A 15,064-nucleotide genomic window follows, 5' to 3' on the forward strand; every position below is an offset into this window, starting at 1 on the left:
TAACTTTCTCACCCTTTTCTTTATTCTATTTTTAATGCTGAGGAATTTGCTCCTTAAGTCTCCATTTTAAATTCATTTGACGAAGTTGTCCAGTGACCTTATGAGACCTGAAATGTTACATGTGTGCCAATGGGCTGGTGGTAAACTTGGGGAAAAACCACTTTCAGTCTCTTCTTTATAGTGAGTCAGCATGTAAATCTCAGCTTTTCAGAATATATGGGACGTATCGCCCTTTTACAGCTTAAGTAAAGTTCAGGGAAAAATGATTCTATTCTGTTATTCAGGGATCTGCTTAATTTTCAAATCTATTCATTGTCTAATTCTTTGGTAGTAAACAACTGTGGTCGATTATTTACTAAGATCTTGGCACTTTCTTCATAAATTACATAATGTAACCATCAACCCTAGAAGGTTGGGAGCTTTCTTTTCACCTGTAAGGAAGTAGCAGCACTAAGATTAAAACCCATAGCCGTTTAGCTCAGAAGCCATTTTTTTTCCTACTACATCATGCTACTTCTCTCTTTCTTTTTTTTCTTTTCTCAGGTTTTGGAGTTGTACTCCCTCACAACAACTATGATGTTTTATAAAAACAAAAACACCAAAAGACATATGTTGTGCATAGCTGAAAACTTTTTTTTCAAAATCATTCTAGAATACACGAACTTTTGCCAATTCGAGAAGCTAGGAGAAGTCAAGAGACATACAGTCAAACATTTATTAAGATGCTCATATATTTTTGCACCTCCTCTGTGCAGTGTCTGGGTTGATCCAGCACTGGGAGGCTGGGGGTGGGGCATGGGGAAAGGCTGAGGAAGAAATGAAAGTCCAAACCTTGATCCTCTCCAGCACTTACACTCTTAAAATTCATCTTAAAATCTGTTTTTTATCAATCTCTTATGTAAAACTTTCTCCCATCCCAGCACCTAAATAATACCTAACGTTAAAGGAATTCTATCCATTTTACATCTTTGTAGTAGGTATACAAAAAGGATCACCCCTACCCTTTCCTCTCGTCTGGGCACACCAACTCAGTTTTACCCTGCAATTGGGCCATAGGCCTCCCTTCTGGACATTTTCAGTACCGCAGTAGAAGAAAATATGTTTTATTTCTGTAACCAGGACATTCCTTTAGGGACTACTAAATGTATCTTAAACTGCCCTGTTTTGGGGTGTGGGGGGGAGAAGCGGATGTTATTTATACCAGGAATGACCTTCCCTTTTGGTTAATGTGTAGGTACTCTTCTATAGAGCAAGAGTGTCACTGATTGCAGTGCAGTTGTCAGCGTAGCCCTGGTGAAAGATCTCTATACCTTTCCCGAGAAAGGGTTTGAAGGATTTGGTTCCTGAGGTGATTGATAAGTGATACATCCTTTTTTTTTTTTTTAATTTTTATTGGGGTATAATTGCTTTACAGTCTTGTGTTAGTTTCTACTGTACAGCAAAGTGAATCAGCCATATGTATACATATATCCCCTTTTTTTGGATTTCCTTCCCATTTAGGTCACCACAGAGCATTGAGTAGAGTTTCCTGTGCTATATATATAGTAGGTTCTCATTAGTTATCTATTTTATACATAGTATCAATAGTGTTTATATGTCAATCCCAATCTCCCAGTCTCCCAGTATATAAATGATATATCTTAATGCCTTGTTCCCAATCATTTAACCATTAGAACTACCACGCCCTCAAGTCTTTCAAGAAATAATGTCTGACAAGTAGGTAGGTATGGTGTGCTAATCTTTTCTCTACCCTAAACAACCATCCTGTTTTGTTAGAATATTGAATGCAGTTTTAGATTATGTGGGACTTTGTCAGAGTAGTTTCCTTCTTCCCTCTCTCCCTCCTCTGAAATTCAAATGAGAGCATGGGGATAGAGTTGCTATAAGTGGAGGGAGCTACAAAGAAGGTATGTTGTCTTAAGCAGGGAAAAAACAAAAAAAACCAAAAACCCCACAATTCTGTAGCCCTCTTTCTGGCCAAAGTATGATGCTACCTAGTTCCTTAGAGTTCCTCTTAGTTCTATTTTGTTACAGTTACACAAAGCCCAGTCTAGCTACCTGATCGTTTTATTACCCAACCTTTTCCTGGCCCCAAAGCCTTTACGTTATATCCACATATCTTAAACGTATTACGTTTGTGTGTTTTTATAGAATTGTTTGGGATATTCCACTTGGGAAAATTGTTAGCAGTCTTCCCTATATCATCCACTTACTGGAGCGAGCTCCTTACTCAATAATCTAATCAGTTAATCCCATATGAGATATCTTTGATTAACTTGCTGTTGTGCTGTGGAAATGATTTAGTCATTTATACAAACCACCTGTCAGAAAGGATCTTAAAAGCATGAAGCATGCCAGTGACATACTGTCCTTTTTTTAAAAAAAAGTAATCATTACTTACTTTATTAAGGCATGAATATTTTCCCAAATAGCATAAAATTTATAGGTACAGTAATACACCCATGAAAAAGCCCAAATAAATATCTCATGTACACCACTGTGTGCAAGACATAATAGTAGAGTTTGGAGATAAAGATGTCCTCATCATTGTTTTAATAAGGTCTAATATCCCATTTGGAGAGAGAGAGAGTGCAATGCATCAATAGTCAGTTAGCAACAAAGATTTTAACAAGATATCTCCTGTTAAGATAACAGGAGAAGTCAGGGACTTCTGTTTATTTGCCAAGCGAGTTTCACAGATAATCAGTATAATCTCACTGCCCTTAATTGTGTGCTCTGGAGCCTCCCTGTGTTTCTTAGAAAAATAGGTGCTATTTCAGAGACTGCCTGTAACAGGAGACTTCATGTTTGATTTTTAAAGAATTCAAGTGGGACTAATGGCTGGCAAATGTGACCTCACTTGGTTCTTTTTACCCAGTTGTAAAATTTGAAAATCAGAAGACAGTGTATCTATGATAAACTGAAAGCTGTGTCATGTATTAATATTTTTAAGTGAATAAGAGAAATGAAATCGTCTTGAAGAAAGTCATTTTCAGTTGACAAGTACATCAAAGAAAGGGATAAAGCGTGAAACCCATCCATAATCACTAAGACTGATTCATTGACCTTCTTCTGAAAATCCTTGATGAAAAGATTCTTTTTAGTCTTCATTTTTCCCTATCATTTTCTGACAGAATAGTTCACAAGCCAAAATGTGAAAATTCTGTTTAAATTATATGGTAATTACCAGTGGAACAAAATATTTATTACACAGATTTCTCCGCAGTTGTCAATGGTCTACATTGGTCAGTATGTAATGGTCTATTATTAGTGTCAGCCACAGCAAAATTCCTGTAGCATGAAAAAATTGGAAGATTGTTTTAAGAGTTAATTGTTATAGAATTTGACCTATAATTAGAGGGGGGTCAAAAGAACCTGAATTCTTAGGTTTGGAGTGATTGCATCTCCCGGCCAGTCCTGTAGGATTGGGTGACTAACCCAGAAGAGTATCATTATTGGTCAGTTAACCCTATCTTCTTTTTCCTTGTTTGTAGCCCGAACCTCCGACAACAAACAAATGGCAGCTGGACAACTGGCTGACCAAAGTCAGCCAGCCTGCGCCGCCCGCCGAGGCCCCGGGCAGCGCCGTGCCCCCGGCCCGGCACCCGGACAGTAAAGGCAAGGGTGGCGACGGCGCCACCGGAGGTCACGAGCGCTCGGAGTCCAAAGAGCCTCCCCCCAAAAGCTCCAGCAAAGCCCCCCGGGTGCCTTCTGAAGGCCCCCATGCGGGCAAGAGGAGCTGTCAAAAGTCCCCTGCCCAACAGGAGCCCCCACAGAGGCAAACCGTGGGATCCAAACAACCCAAGAAGCCCGTCAAGGCCTCCGCCCCGGGGCATGCGGATGCGCATGCAGATGCGCGCGCCAGTCTGCTGGTGGAGAGCGAGCCCGGACTTCTTCCCCAAGCCTCCAAAGACCAGCCTTCCAAAGACAAGCCCAAGGTGAAGACGAAAGGGCGGCCCCGTGCCGCAGAGAGCCGTGAGCCCAAGCCAGTGGCGCCCACCCCCAGCGAACGGAAGAAGCACAGGAGCGGCCCCCCGGCCCCCCCGAAGGCACCTCCGAAGGACGCGGCGGAGGACAGGAGCCCCGAGCACTTTGCCCTCGTCCCCCTGACCCAGAGCCAGGGCCCTGCCCGCAGTGGCGGCGCCAGGACTAGTGGCTGCCGACTGGCAGTGGTGGTCCAGGAGGACCGCCGCAAGGACAAACCCCTGGTGCCTTTGAGAGACACCAAGCTGCTCTCCCCGCTCAGGGACACTCCGCTCCCGCAAAGCTTGATGGTGAAGATTACCCTGGACCTCCTCTCTCGGATACCCCAGCCTCCTGGGAAGGGCAGCCGCCCCAAGAAACCGGAAGACAAACAGCCCTTGGCGGCGAAGAAGGCAGATTCTGAGAAGAGAAGCTCAGAAAACTCAAGCAAGTTGACCAAAAAGAGAAAGGTGAGTGGGGGGCTGACCTTCCCGTACGGTGTGGAACATACCTGCTGCGGGCTTGGGGCTGTCTTTGGCCCTTGATTTTAACCCTGAATCGTCTTAGAAGAGGCTGGAAATCTTTGGATTCCATGTTGCCTTTGCGACTATACCAGAGTTAGTCTTTCACTGCAGATAAGTGTTGATAAATGCCAGATTGCTTTAAGTCTTCCTAGTTTGAAAAAAAGATGAGGCAGTCATTGAAAAGGATATCTTGCTTTAGAATAATATAGAATTAAGGGTATGTTTTTATCTATTGTGATAATATTGGTATTTACCACCTGGCTCATTAGGTTTTGCCCTAGAAATTAAAACCTTACATGAACTGAAATGTGAATTCTGAATTACTGAGTGCTATATACTAAATTTAGGAGTGCTATATACTAAATTTTACTCCTGTAGTTTGATCATTTTGCTACTGATATTATATCCATGTTTTAACTCATGGCCACCTAACACCTCATTAATTTGAAACCACCAGATTTAGAATTTGTGACTCCTGTTAATGACTTTTACTAATGAGCAGAGCATTATGAAAGAAAGGTTTAGAGCTATTATAGAGATGGTTAGGGCATCCTTTTGGGTGATATAGGCTATTATGGTACATTGTGAAGTATTAAAATCTGTCATTTATTATGGTATTTGGAAGCTTCACTTAAGGAATGAACATAGTAAAATAATAATAATAATAATAATCCCTGCATTATTTAAGACCCTTGTTACTTGGACATATACACTATTTTGAACAGTCTCCTTTCGATCTTTATTCTGAATTATTGAGCTCTTGATATATATTTTTTTGCTGCTTCTTGGTGGTGAAAGATTAGTGAATTTTCCCCCCAGTGGCATTCCCAAGCCAACCTACCCAGGATTCAGAGTGAAAGGCACAAGAAGGGCCAACTCTTGCCTGCTGAGAAGGAATATAAACAGTCTTATAAATACATAAAAAACTCTTACTCAGTTGTGGAAGTTGAGCTAAGAATAACAAGGACAAAAAGATCATGAAGACTGCTGTCGTGTCTGATTTGACTGATTACTCCACTAGGTTAAAAATATAATGTGACTCTACCAAATAGTAAAGGGCGACAGTTTCTGGAGCGCCTTGTCGAATGAGACGTGAGGGTGTGTATTGCCACCATAATTGCAGCGGGCAAGTCCAGTGGGGTGGGATCAAGTGCCAATTGGCAGTGCTGTTTCAGCTAGAAGAGTGTGTATTCTGGTTCCTGATAACTTTTAGTTTAGTTTTTTTGTTTGTTTGTTTGCGGTACGCGGGCTTCTCACTGTGTGGCCTCTCCCATTGCGGAGCACAGGCTCTGGACGCGCAGGCTCAGCGACCATGGCTCATGGGCACAGCCGCTCCGCAGCATGTGGGATCTTCCCGGACCGGGGCATGAACCCGTGTTCCCTGCATTGGCAGGTGGACTCTCAACCACTGCGCCACCAGGGAAGCCCAGTTGTTTTTTTTTTTTTTTTTTTTAATTTATTTATTTATTTACTTTTGGCTGCATTGGGTCTTCATTGCTGCGCGTGGGTTTTCTCTAGTTGCACCGAGCAGGGTCTACTCTTCGTTGCGGTGCACTGGCTTCTCATTGCGGTGGTTTCTCTTGTTGTGGAGCATGGGCTCTAAGTGTGCAGGCTTCAGTAGTTGTGGCGCATGGGCTTAGTTGCTCCGCGGCAAGTGGGATCTTCCCGGACCAGGGATTGAACCCGTGTCTCCTGCATTGGCAGGCGGATTCTTAACCACTGCACCACTAGGGAAGTCCTTGATAACTTTTAAAACAATGTGTGCCTGTAAGAGGTGTAAAACTTTATGGAGAAAATTGTGATGGGCCAGGCTAGGAAAAGGTGCCTGCATCTAATATACCCGAGAAATCTTCAAAAATATACTTTTTTTTCATGATGTGTGTTTTATTTTATTTTATTTTGTACATATGTGTATATCACATCATCTTTTTAAAATTAATTTTTATTGGAGTTTAGTTGCTTTACAATGTTGTGTTAATTTCTCCTGTACAGCAAAGTGAATCAGCTCCATGTATACAAATATCCCCTCTTTTTTGGATTTTCTTCCCATTTAGGTCACCACAGAGCACTGAGTAGAGTTCCCTGAGCTATACAGTAGGTTCTCATTAGTTACCTATTTTATACGTAGAATCAATAGCAAAAATACACTCTTTTACCTCCTCCTGGGAAATCTTTTGTCACCTGTCCCCCAGCTACCCTAATACTATCTAGTCTCCACTGCTGACCTTCTGCATCAGCTGGAGTGGGGAGAGGGGAGAAGTATTAGCTTCTAAAACACTTACTAACTGGGGGTAAATGTTGGAAATTGGAGGCTCCCCAGACAGTTGTCAGACCAGTCCATCCTCCAATGCAAATCTAGAAGCTCTGCTTGCAACTCCAGAAAGGGAAATTCAGCTGTCCCTGTTGAGTATATGAACTGTGCCCTCTGAAAGCCATTTTTCCAGCCCTTGGCTGAGCTCTCCTAGGGCAGCTTATTTATCTTTCTGTTCAAAGGATGGAGAAATAATGACTGCCTCATCTTAGGCAAGTCCATGCTTGCCTTAAAGCTCTGGCAGGCAGCTGAGAGATCTGGCTCTGGGAACAGCCTGCCTCCCTGCTGTGGGACTGACAGGATCAGGGGCTGAACCAGTGGTTCCAAACCCTGGCTGCACATTCCGGTCCCCTGGGGAACCCTCAGTACTGGTGGCAGGATGTGTGCCACCCCCCAGCCCCACACTCCCATTGTTATTTTCTAACTCCTCGGGTGATCCTAATGCCTAAGGCTCTGGAGCAGAACCTTATTACCAGGCCAGGATTGTATAAAGCTAGTGTTTTGGACCAAGAAATCTCTTCAGTGTGGTGCATTTAGACATCATGGATCTAGACAACCAGGAATTCCTGGCCTGAAGTATGTCACTGGTTAGAAACATTACTTAGGAGCTTTCAGATAAATATAAACATCAGCCAACAGTATAGCTCTTTCATGATCAGAGAACTGTGTGTCATTGGTTTTGCTTCCTGCTGGATTCCAGGTGGTGGTATTAATACTGAACATCATAACCTCAGGTTCTCTCTGTGAGGGGCAGGCTCCCCCTTTCCTGTCAGGACCCTGACTCTACTTGCTCAGGGTACCTTTGGCCACCACCCTTGGACAAGCGGGGCAGCTCTGTGGGCAGCCCAGGTCTCTCTTTAAGCTTAGGTGCTTTCCCCCAAATTTGGATAGTGAAGACTTGTTCATTTCCTTCATATTGAGTGTGAACACTAGAAAAATCTCCACGAGAATATAGTGAGAGCCGTTGAATAATGTTCCTGCTCCTTGGCATTAGTGGGATTTATTTAAAGTTTCATCCCTCTCTTGGCACAAAATTTAACAAATATTTTCAGAGGGTTAACAAACCCTTAAAGCCATTTTAGACTCAAAAGTGTGAGAAAATGATCATAAAGAGTTAGAGAACACGGGGACATGGGGAGGGGGAAGGGTAAGCTGGGACGAAGTGACAGAGTGGCATGGACATATATACACTACCAAATGTAAAATAGATAGCTAGTGGGAAGCAGCCGCATAGCACAGGGAGATCAGCTTGGTGCTTTGTGACCACCTAGAGGGGTGGGATAGGGAGGGTGGGAGGGAGATGCAAGAGGGAAGAGATACGGGGACATGTGTATATGTATAGCTGATTCACTTTGTTATAAAGCAGAAACTAACACACCATTGTAAAGCAATTATACTCCAATAAAGATGTTAAAAAAAAAGGATTCCATTATGAAGATTAAATATTCCCCCCAAATCTCTCCTTATATATTAAAAAACATATTTTTTAAGCCTGAAAAAAAAAAGTTAATAGTTGTTGATAGCTGTGATGAAGCCATCAAATGTGGCACCTATAGAAATGTACCTATTTTTTTTTCCCCCCTTTTTCTTTTTTTTCTTCTACTTTAAAGGAGTGGGTTGGGGACAATTCATGAGAAAAAAGAGAAAATTGTGAGGGTAAATAGACATTAACTCACATGGTACTCCTTACATAAACTACAGAATTTCTTCAACCTGATTACAGTTTAGAATTTAAAATAGAACTTGTATTTTCTTTTATATAATTTTTAAGCTTTATGTTTTCCAGACTTGGAAGAAAAGTTGAAGCTGAGAAGCACAAGATAATATACAATCAGGGCAGTGCAAATGAGAAGATTCTAAAAGCACACCAAACATGCATAGAGCTAAGCATTGCTCTCGGTGCTTTCTTAGATAACCTCATTTCATTCAGTCACCTTATAGATGTCTTTCAAATAAAATGTTAGACTGTCTCAACAGTCGTTTAGACAAATAACAGAACTGGGAGGTTACATTCATTCAGGTCTTTCCCTTTTTATAAATAACTGCTTTATGGACCAAGAAGCTTGGACACTTTTGGACAAACATTTCAGTGCCATCGTTTATGTGTGTTTTGAGGAGTGGGGAGGGAAGTTATGGGATCTGGTGGGAAAATGTGCATTTTTATTGCTTGATGGTTAGTTCAGACCTTCCCAAGATCTGACTGTTTTCTCTTGGGTTGTTTCTCCAGATCAACATTCCCAGTTATTATCCTTCAAAATCAAGGGTTTGAAAAGTCATCCCTATAATTTCCTAAAGCCACTTACATCTAATTTCTTCATGCCTGTTAGTTACCCTAAAAGCATCATATGAAGAGCTGTTTTAGGGCCAGTCTAATGCCTGTGTATTCCCTCACCAAAAAGAAGGAAAAGAGTGGATTCCCTTTGCTTTTCTGTGGTACTTTCCCCAGTGAATATAACCTGCCTCATTCATGGGGTCAGCTTGGACTTACCTGCTGTGGCGTCGTGTTATTGAACCTCCTGCAGAGGCAAATCCCAGAAAAGTACCTGAACTTCCCCAAAGGCTGCTTCTCCACTTTTGCTATGCTCCATGTGCTACCAAGCGTATTTGCTTCCCTGTGGGAGAGGAGGATAGAATTTAGAATTGGAGTGCTGAGCCCGCATGTGTCTCTTGTTCAGCTGCTACCTTCTTTAGATGGGATCCAGAAAGGCCTTCACATCACTTGGCTGCTTAGCAAAAGCGGGTCTGGAGCTCAGTATGCTGACCCCTCCCAGTCTAGTGGATCTTGGCTCCTTTGCTCTCTTTCGCATCTTTTTTGTTTTTTTTTAATATTTATTATTTATGTATTTATTTATTTTTGGCTGCATTGGGTCTTAGTTGTGGCACGCGGGATCTTCGTTGAGGAATGCAGGATCTGTCATTGTGGTGTGCGGGCTTCTCTCTAGTTGTGGCGTGCGGGTTTTCTCTTCTCTAGTTGTGGTGCGCAAGCTCCAGGGCGCGTGGGCTCTGCTGTTTGCGGCACGAAGTTTCTGTCCTTGAGGTCCACGAGCTCAGTAGTTGTGGCGTGCGGGCTTAGTTGCTCTGCAGCATGTGGAATCTTTGTTCCCTGACCAGGGATTGAACCCACATCCCCTGCATTGGAAGGCAGATTCTTTACCACTCAACCACCAGGGAAGTCCCTCTTTCACACCTTTCTTGCTTTTAGTGGGGTGGGGCCGGAGGAGCAGGGTGTGTGTGCAAGTGCCTGTTAGGGGGTGGGTGCAGGTTGGGAGGCGTTGGTGGCATTCTTGGAGAAAGGCCTGAGGTCGTACTTCCAGATCAGTGTACTGACGGGCTGTTACAATATCATCCCTGGCTCAACGCCTCCATTGTCCCCACTCCTGCCACCCTAGTGCCCGCCACACTTCAGTTTCCCTTCCAGATGCTCGTCATCTCTCCCCATCATGGCTAAGCTCTGAGTCGACTACCTTTCTGCCTGTTAGAAACTATGGCCCCAAACAAGTGTTAGTTCTAAAAAAGCCACTTTCACTGCCCCCTGTTATCCGCGGCACCTAGTTGGTGAGTCAGGTGCTGAGGCAGGCAGCAGGCTGCCCTGGAGGCCTTCTCTTCAGAAACCGGCTTGGCCTAGCACAGTCCCAGATCTTCCTTTTATGGTGTTCATTCTTGCCCTTTTGCTCCACTCTGTAGGTGGAGCCGCATTTGGCAGATAATCTGAGGCTGCCTGACCCAGCAGGTTAAGAAAAGTAAACAAGTCAGTCAGGAACAGTCATCGGCCAGCAGGCTCCTCCTGTTGGAGATGCGGGCACCGTCAAGACATTGTCCTTCTGGAAAAAGGGAGTGTCCAAGACCCAGACCTTAGACAGGGGTCCCTGAAATGGGAGTTGATCTGTGGATAAGCCACTGAGCAAAGGAGACTCCTTTTTCCTTCTGAAGAGAGTACGTCACTCTCACCTCACTTTCAAATGGCTTCTTGACCCAGAAACATCTCAAGAACTCCTTGCCTTCTGTTTTCCAGTCTTGGAATTCAAGTGTGTGTTTCCTGCCACCCAGGATCAGATGACTCCCTCTCTAATGGCGCTTTGCTAAATCCACCCACTTAGGGTTGTAGTGCAGGTCTGCTCCTGGGCCAGCTGACGAATGCTCACGGAGTGCCTGCTCTGGGGATGCCCCCGGGACTCTTCCTACAGAAGACAAGAGGGTTCCAACTACAAAAATACTGACCCCGGCCCACAGGCGTGAATTCGGGTCAAAGCAAGCACAGTCAACAGAAGGGGATTTTGCTTAATTGGTTTAACGGCTTACATTCTACCAGCTGACAGAATATTACCAGCTTCTAAGTTGCTACATGTCAACATAAAGTGTATTATTCCAGAAAGTGCCAACATAGTTGTTAAAGCTAGCATTGAAGTTAGTCTTTGGTGATTGTTGGTTTTGGGCTGTTCTCTTGAGTCACTGATTGGCACAAGCCCGAGTTAAAACCAGTTTATGAGGATTGACTCACTATGAATCTTATTTTCATGTGTGGTTTACAAGGCCTGCCACTTTGGTTTCTAGTTATAACTAGCATGTCCTAAGCAGCATGAAGATATACAAACAAAAATTAACTCTCATTCCACCTCTGGGGTTTGGTATTTTCTTTAGAAAGTAACCTTGTGGACCGTTTATGCTTAGCTTTGTCTTGGGGACTTATCCCACATGTCGTTAACTGCCTGGAAATGCCTTCCATTTAAAAAAGTATGTATTACTAACTACTTCATGTGCAAGTTAATTATCTGCCTGGGTATTTTAGCAAATTCTGTGACTTTTTCAAAAGATAAATTTCCCACCCTCTTGTAATGCTTGCTGTGCCAGCTGTGTGGCTTTTAATCTAAAACTCGAGAGAATTCACTGGGGCCATTGGTAGCAGAGCCTCTTGGCCACAGTGGGTGTAGTGATGAGGGGATACCCCTTAGTAGTAGGGTTCTATTTTAACCAGTCACTTCTGGTTTATTCTTTCTTCTCTGCCAACATTGAGTTCATTATGAATTGTTGAATGGAGGGTGAGTTACATGCTGGGCAGAGCTGCAACAGGCCTCTCCTGGCCTGTGCCAGGACCTTTCATCTGTCCTGAACTGTGCTCCAGGCTTGTGCTGCCGGCCTGCACTGCCTGCCACGTGAGAAACAGCCGTGTGAAATTTACTGTTTCAGCCGTGCCTGTGGGATATGCTTATTCACATCATGTGTTCTCTTCTTATTAAGTCCCTCAAGACCCTTTTTCCCCGGTCTTCTGTAATGAATGGTTATGTTTCTGAGCAACTGATTTGTTTTTATCTTACCTAACCTGTACATTTAATAATTCTTTCTTTGCATCAGCTCATTGGAAGTTCAAGGTCCATTTTGCAGATCACCTCTAGAAAAGTGTGTAAAACAGTTCTGTCCAGTAGAAATATAATGTGACCCACATACATAACTTAAAATTTTCTAGTAGCCACGTTAAGAATATAAAAAGGAAAAAAAAACAGTGATAAATAATTTAATCCAATGTGTCTAAAATTACCACTTCAGTATTTCATCAGTAGAAGAATGATTACATTCTCCTTTTTTGGACAAAGTCCCTGACTTCACGTGTCGCTGTGGACTAGCCGTGTCCAAGTGCTGTGCAGCTCTGGGATGGAGTGTGCTGGACAGAGCGGAATCGGCTTCCAGTGGTACCATAGTACCAGCCTTCCCTTGGATTTCTTTTCTCCACCCATATTTTCCCTTCTTCTTAATGTTCTCACCTGTGCAAACACCGAGAGATGAAAGGGAAGTATCTTTATAAGCCATCTTCAATGGTTCATTTTGAAACAAGAGGGAGATGTTTTCTGCGAAGTTATGAAAGGCTGGATGGAGGCGCACACCCAGGCATGCTTGCTTGCAGAATGCCGGGGGAGGGAAGGGCATGTCTTTGCTATTTCCCTCCTTTTGAGCAGGGCCAGGCCGCTGATTAGCGCCTGGGCAGAGCTTGAGCCTACACATCTTAATTTGTTCATTTTTCTTGGAGAAATTCAGAGAACGAGGGAGAGACTGTGGTGAAAACCGGGGCCTCCCACAATGAGATCATTTGAAGAATGTTGTTTTTCCCTTTAAGGCTCTAAGAGAGGATTTCGGGTTTTTTAGGGATTGTCCTAGATTGGCTGGTGGTGTCCCAGATTTCTCTCCCCGTGAGCTGACAGTTGAGGAGTTTAATTCTAAAGCACCTGAGTCGATTGAAGGACTCCCACCCATCGCTTCACTGTCCTTGCTAGAAAGCTTCCTTCCCACAGGGCCATTACGTGAGCACAGACCAGGGGGAAGGAGCCTGCATTTTGGACTTTCTGTAAATTTGATATACATGTTGTCATGGGAAAACGAATCTGTTTTCTTCTTGAGTAGAGAAAAACCTGGTTCTTTCCTTAGTCCTTCCTCATGTACAAATCCGTCTCAGTACAAATCACATCAAATCTAGATGGTCTGCTGCCCTCACCACCACCACCCCCTCCCATACACAGTGTAGATACTTATAAGGTTTCTGTGTGTGTTTACAAGTTTCCAAAAGTCTGATTGCTCTCATTGACCTTACTGCATATTTTTTTCTATTTTGTCTGTACAATTATGTTTGTAATAATTTGCTGTTATACTACAATAATAGGGTGAAGCAGAAAGAGACCACGATAGCAAGAAAATCAGGCTGGAGAAAGAAGTCAAATCGCAGTCATCACCCTCATCCTCCCACAAAGAATCTTCTAAATCAAAGTGAGTATAGAGTTTAGGAACAGGCTGCGAAGGTGATCGAATCTTCCTGGATGGCAACACGGCAAAACACTTTTCTTCTGCAGTAGAACGAGAGAATAGTGAACTCATCGGGCTCATTTTGATGATATGCTAAGTTCTGTTTGTTTTCCTTCACAAGGACCTTAGAGGAATTAACGGTTCATTTGGCAGCAAACTTAGATTTATCAAAAGCACAAAAAGACTTGGCAAAAACAAGTGAGTCGTGTCACCATGTAGGAACCAACAGAGATTTGAAAGAGAGAGAGAGAAGGGGTCAGATGTGAAGGGGGCAGAGAGGAGGTGGCAGCTGGGCCTGCCTGTTTGTCAGAGACAAGGTGCAGGTTGGGCAGCAGCTACTGCAGAGTGACTTGCTTGGGTAAAGGTAAGACCATTGGCAGACTCCGCAAGCTTAGTGACAAATTATACAACTTCATTTATTACTCACAGGTAGGACTGTAGTTTTCAAAGGCATCAGAAAAAAAGGGCTCTGAAATTTGGCCTTTCTACAAAAATGGATTTCATGGCTCTGTGATATCTTTACCTTTTGTGTCAACAGCCATTTTGTCCTTATAACTCAACAACTAAGTTATACGGTTCATGTTTTGCCTTAACTTAGTTTTGCATGATGTTTCATTCCAGAACGCCCAGGCCCTCCTCTGAGCCCTCAAAGAAGGAAATGCTTCCCCCTTCACTTGTGTCATCCTCGTCCTCCCAGAAGCCAGCCAAGCCTGCACAAAAGAGGTCAAGGCAGGAAGCAGACCCCAGTGGCCAGAACCCTCCCAAAAGTGCCAGTAGTAGCAAGGGCAACCACAGAGACTCTTCTGTTTCCAAGCACAGAAAAGTAGAGGGGAAGGGCCCTGGAAGCTCTACAGAACACAAAGTAAGGAGGGGAGGCAGTAATGTACAAAAGGGAATATGTTGGTGTGTCTTTACTTTAAATGCCCAAATCAGATAAGTTTTCTACGATGGTATTTCAGAGCTATTCGTCACTTTTAGTAAAGCAGTAATGAGTTATTTGTGCTTAATGCTCTACTTTTCAGAGGGAGAGTAAAAGATAGTTCATATTACCTGATAATTTAGGCGGCAGTTTATTCTTCTTAAAGTGGTTCAGAGGTGAGAAAACCAGAATAGATTTTTGTGTTAATTTTCTATCAGGTGTTTGGCAGTAAAACATGATAACCCTGGTTAGTTCTTGGTTTGGATGTTTGATCTCAAATACTTTCATTATTAGTGATAATGGGGGAACAAGTATCCACTTTCTTGAATACAGATGCCTTCCTTCCTGTTAACCTGGGGTAGGTGAGTGTGTGTGTGTATGTATTGCTTAAGAGAAAATGTTAAATTTGGCTTTGTTAATAATCTGTTCTCTTGGGCATTCTTGTCTTATGGCTTTTCTGTGTCCCCGATACAATCCAAATCTACAGTTTCAGTTGAATCTAGCTGAGAAAGTGCTTGACCAAGCTAGAGCGTGCAGCATTTGAATTCCTTGCTTTTGAAC

General features: G+C 43.2%; 1 protein-coding gene across 6 annotated transcripts in view; it reads left to right on the forward strand.

Annotated features, from left to right (window-relative positions):
* AFF1 (ALF transcription elongation factor 1) overlaps window positions 1-15,064 on the forward strand; it is a 206,494-nt gene that overhangs the window by 175,827 nt on the left and 15,603 nt on the right. For all 6 annotated transcript variants that reach the window (XM_030847009.2, XM_030847016.2, XM_030847011.2 and 3 more), the window contains 3 exons: window positions 3,495-4,433; window positions 13,445-13,548; window positions 14,206-14,446. In XM_030847009.2, coding sequence (XP_030702869.1) covers window positions 3,495-4,433; window positions 13,445-13,548; window positions 14,206-14,446 — 1,284 coding nt within the window. The remainder of the gene's footprint in view (window positions 1-3,494; window positions 4,434-13,444; window positions 13,549-14,205; window positions 14,447-15,064) is intronic.

This window comes from Globicephala melas, chromosome 5, assembly GCF_963455315.2.
Source record: "Globicephala melas chromosome 5, mGloMel1.2, whole genome shotgun sequence".
NCBI classification, from domain to species: domain Eukaryota; kingdom Metazoa; phylum Chordata; class Mammalia; order Artiodactyla; family Delphinidae; genus Globicephala; species Globicephala melas.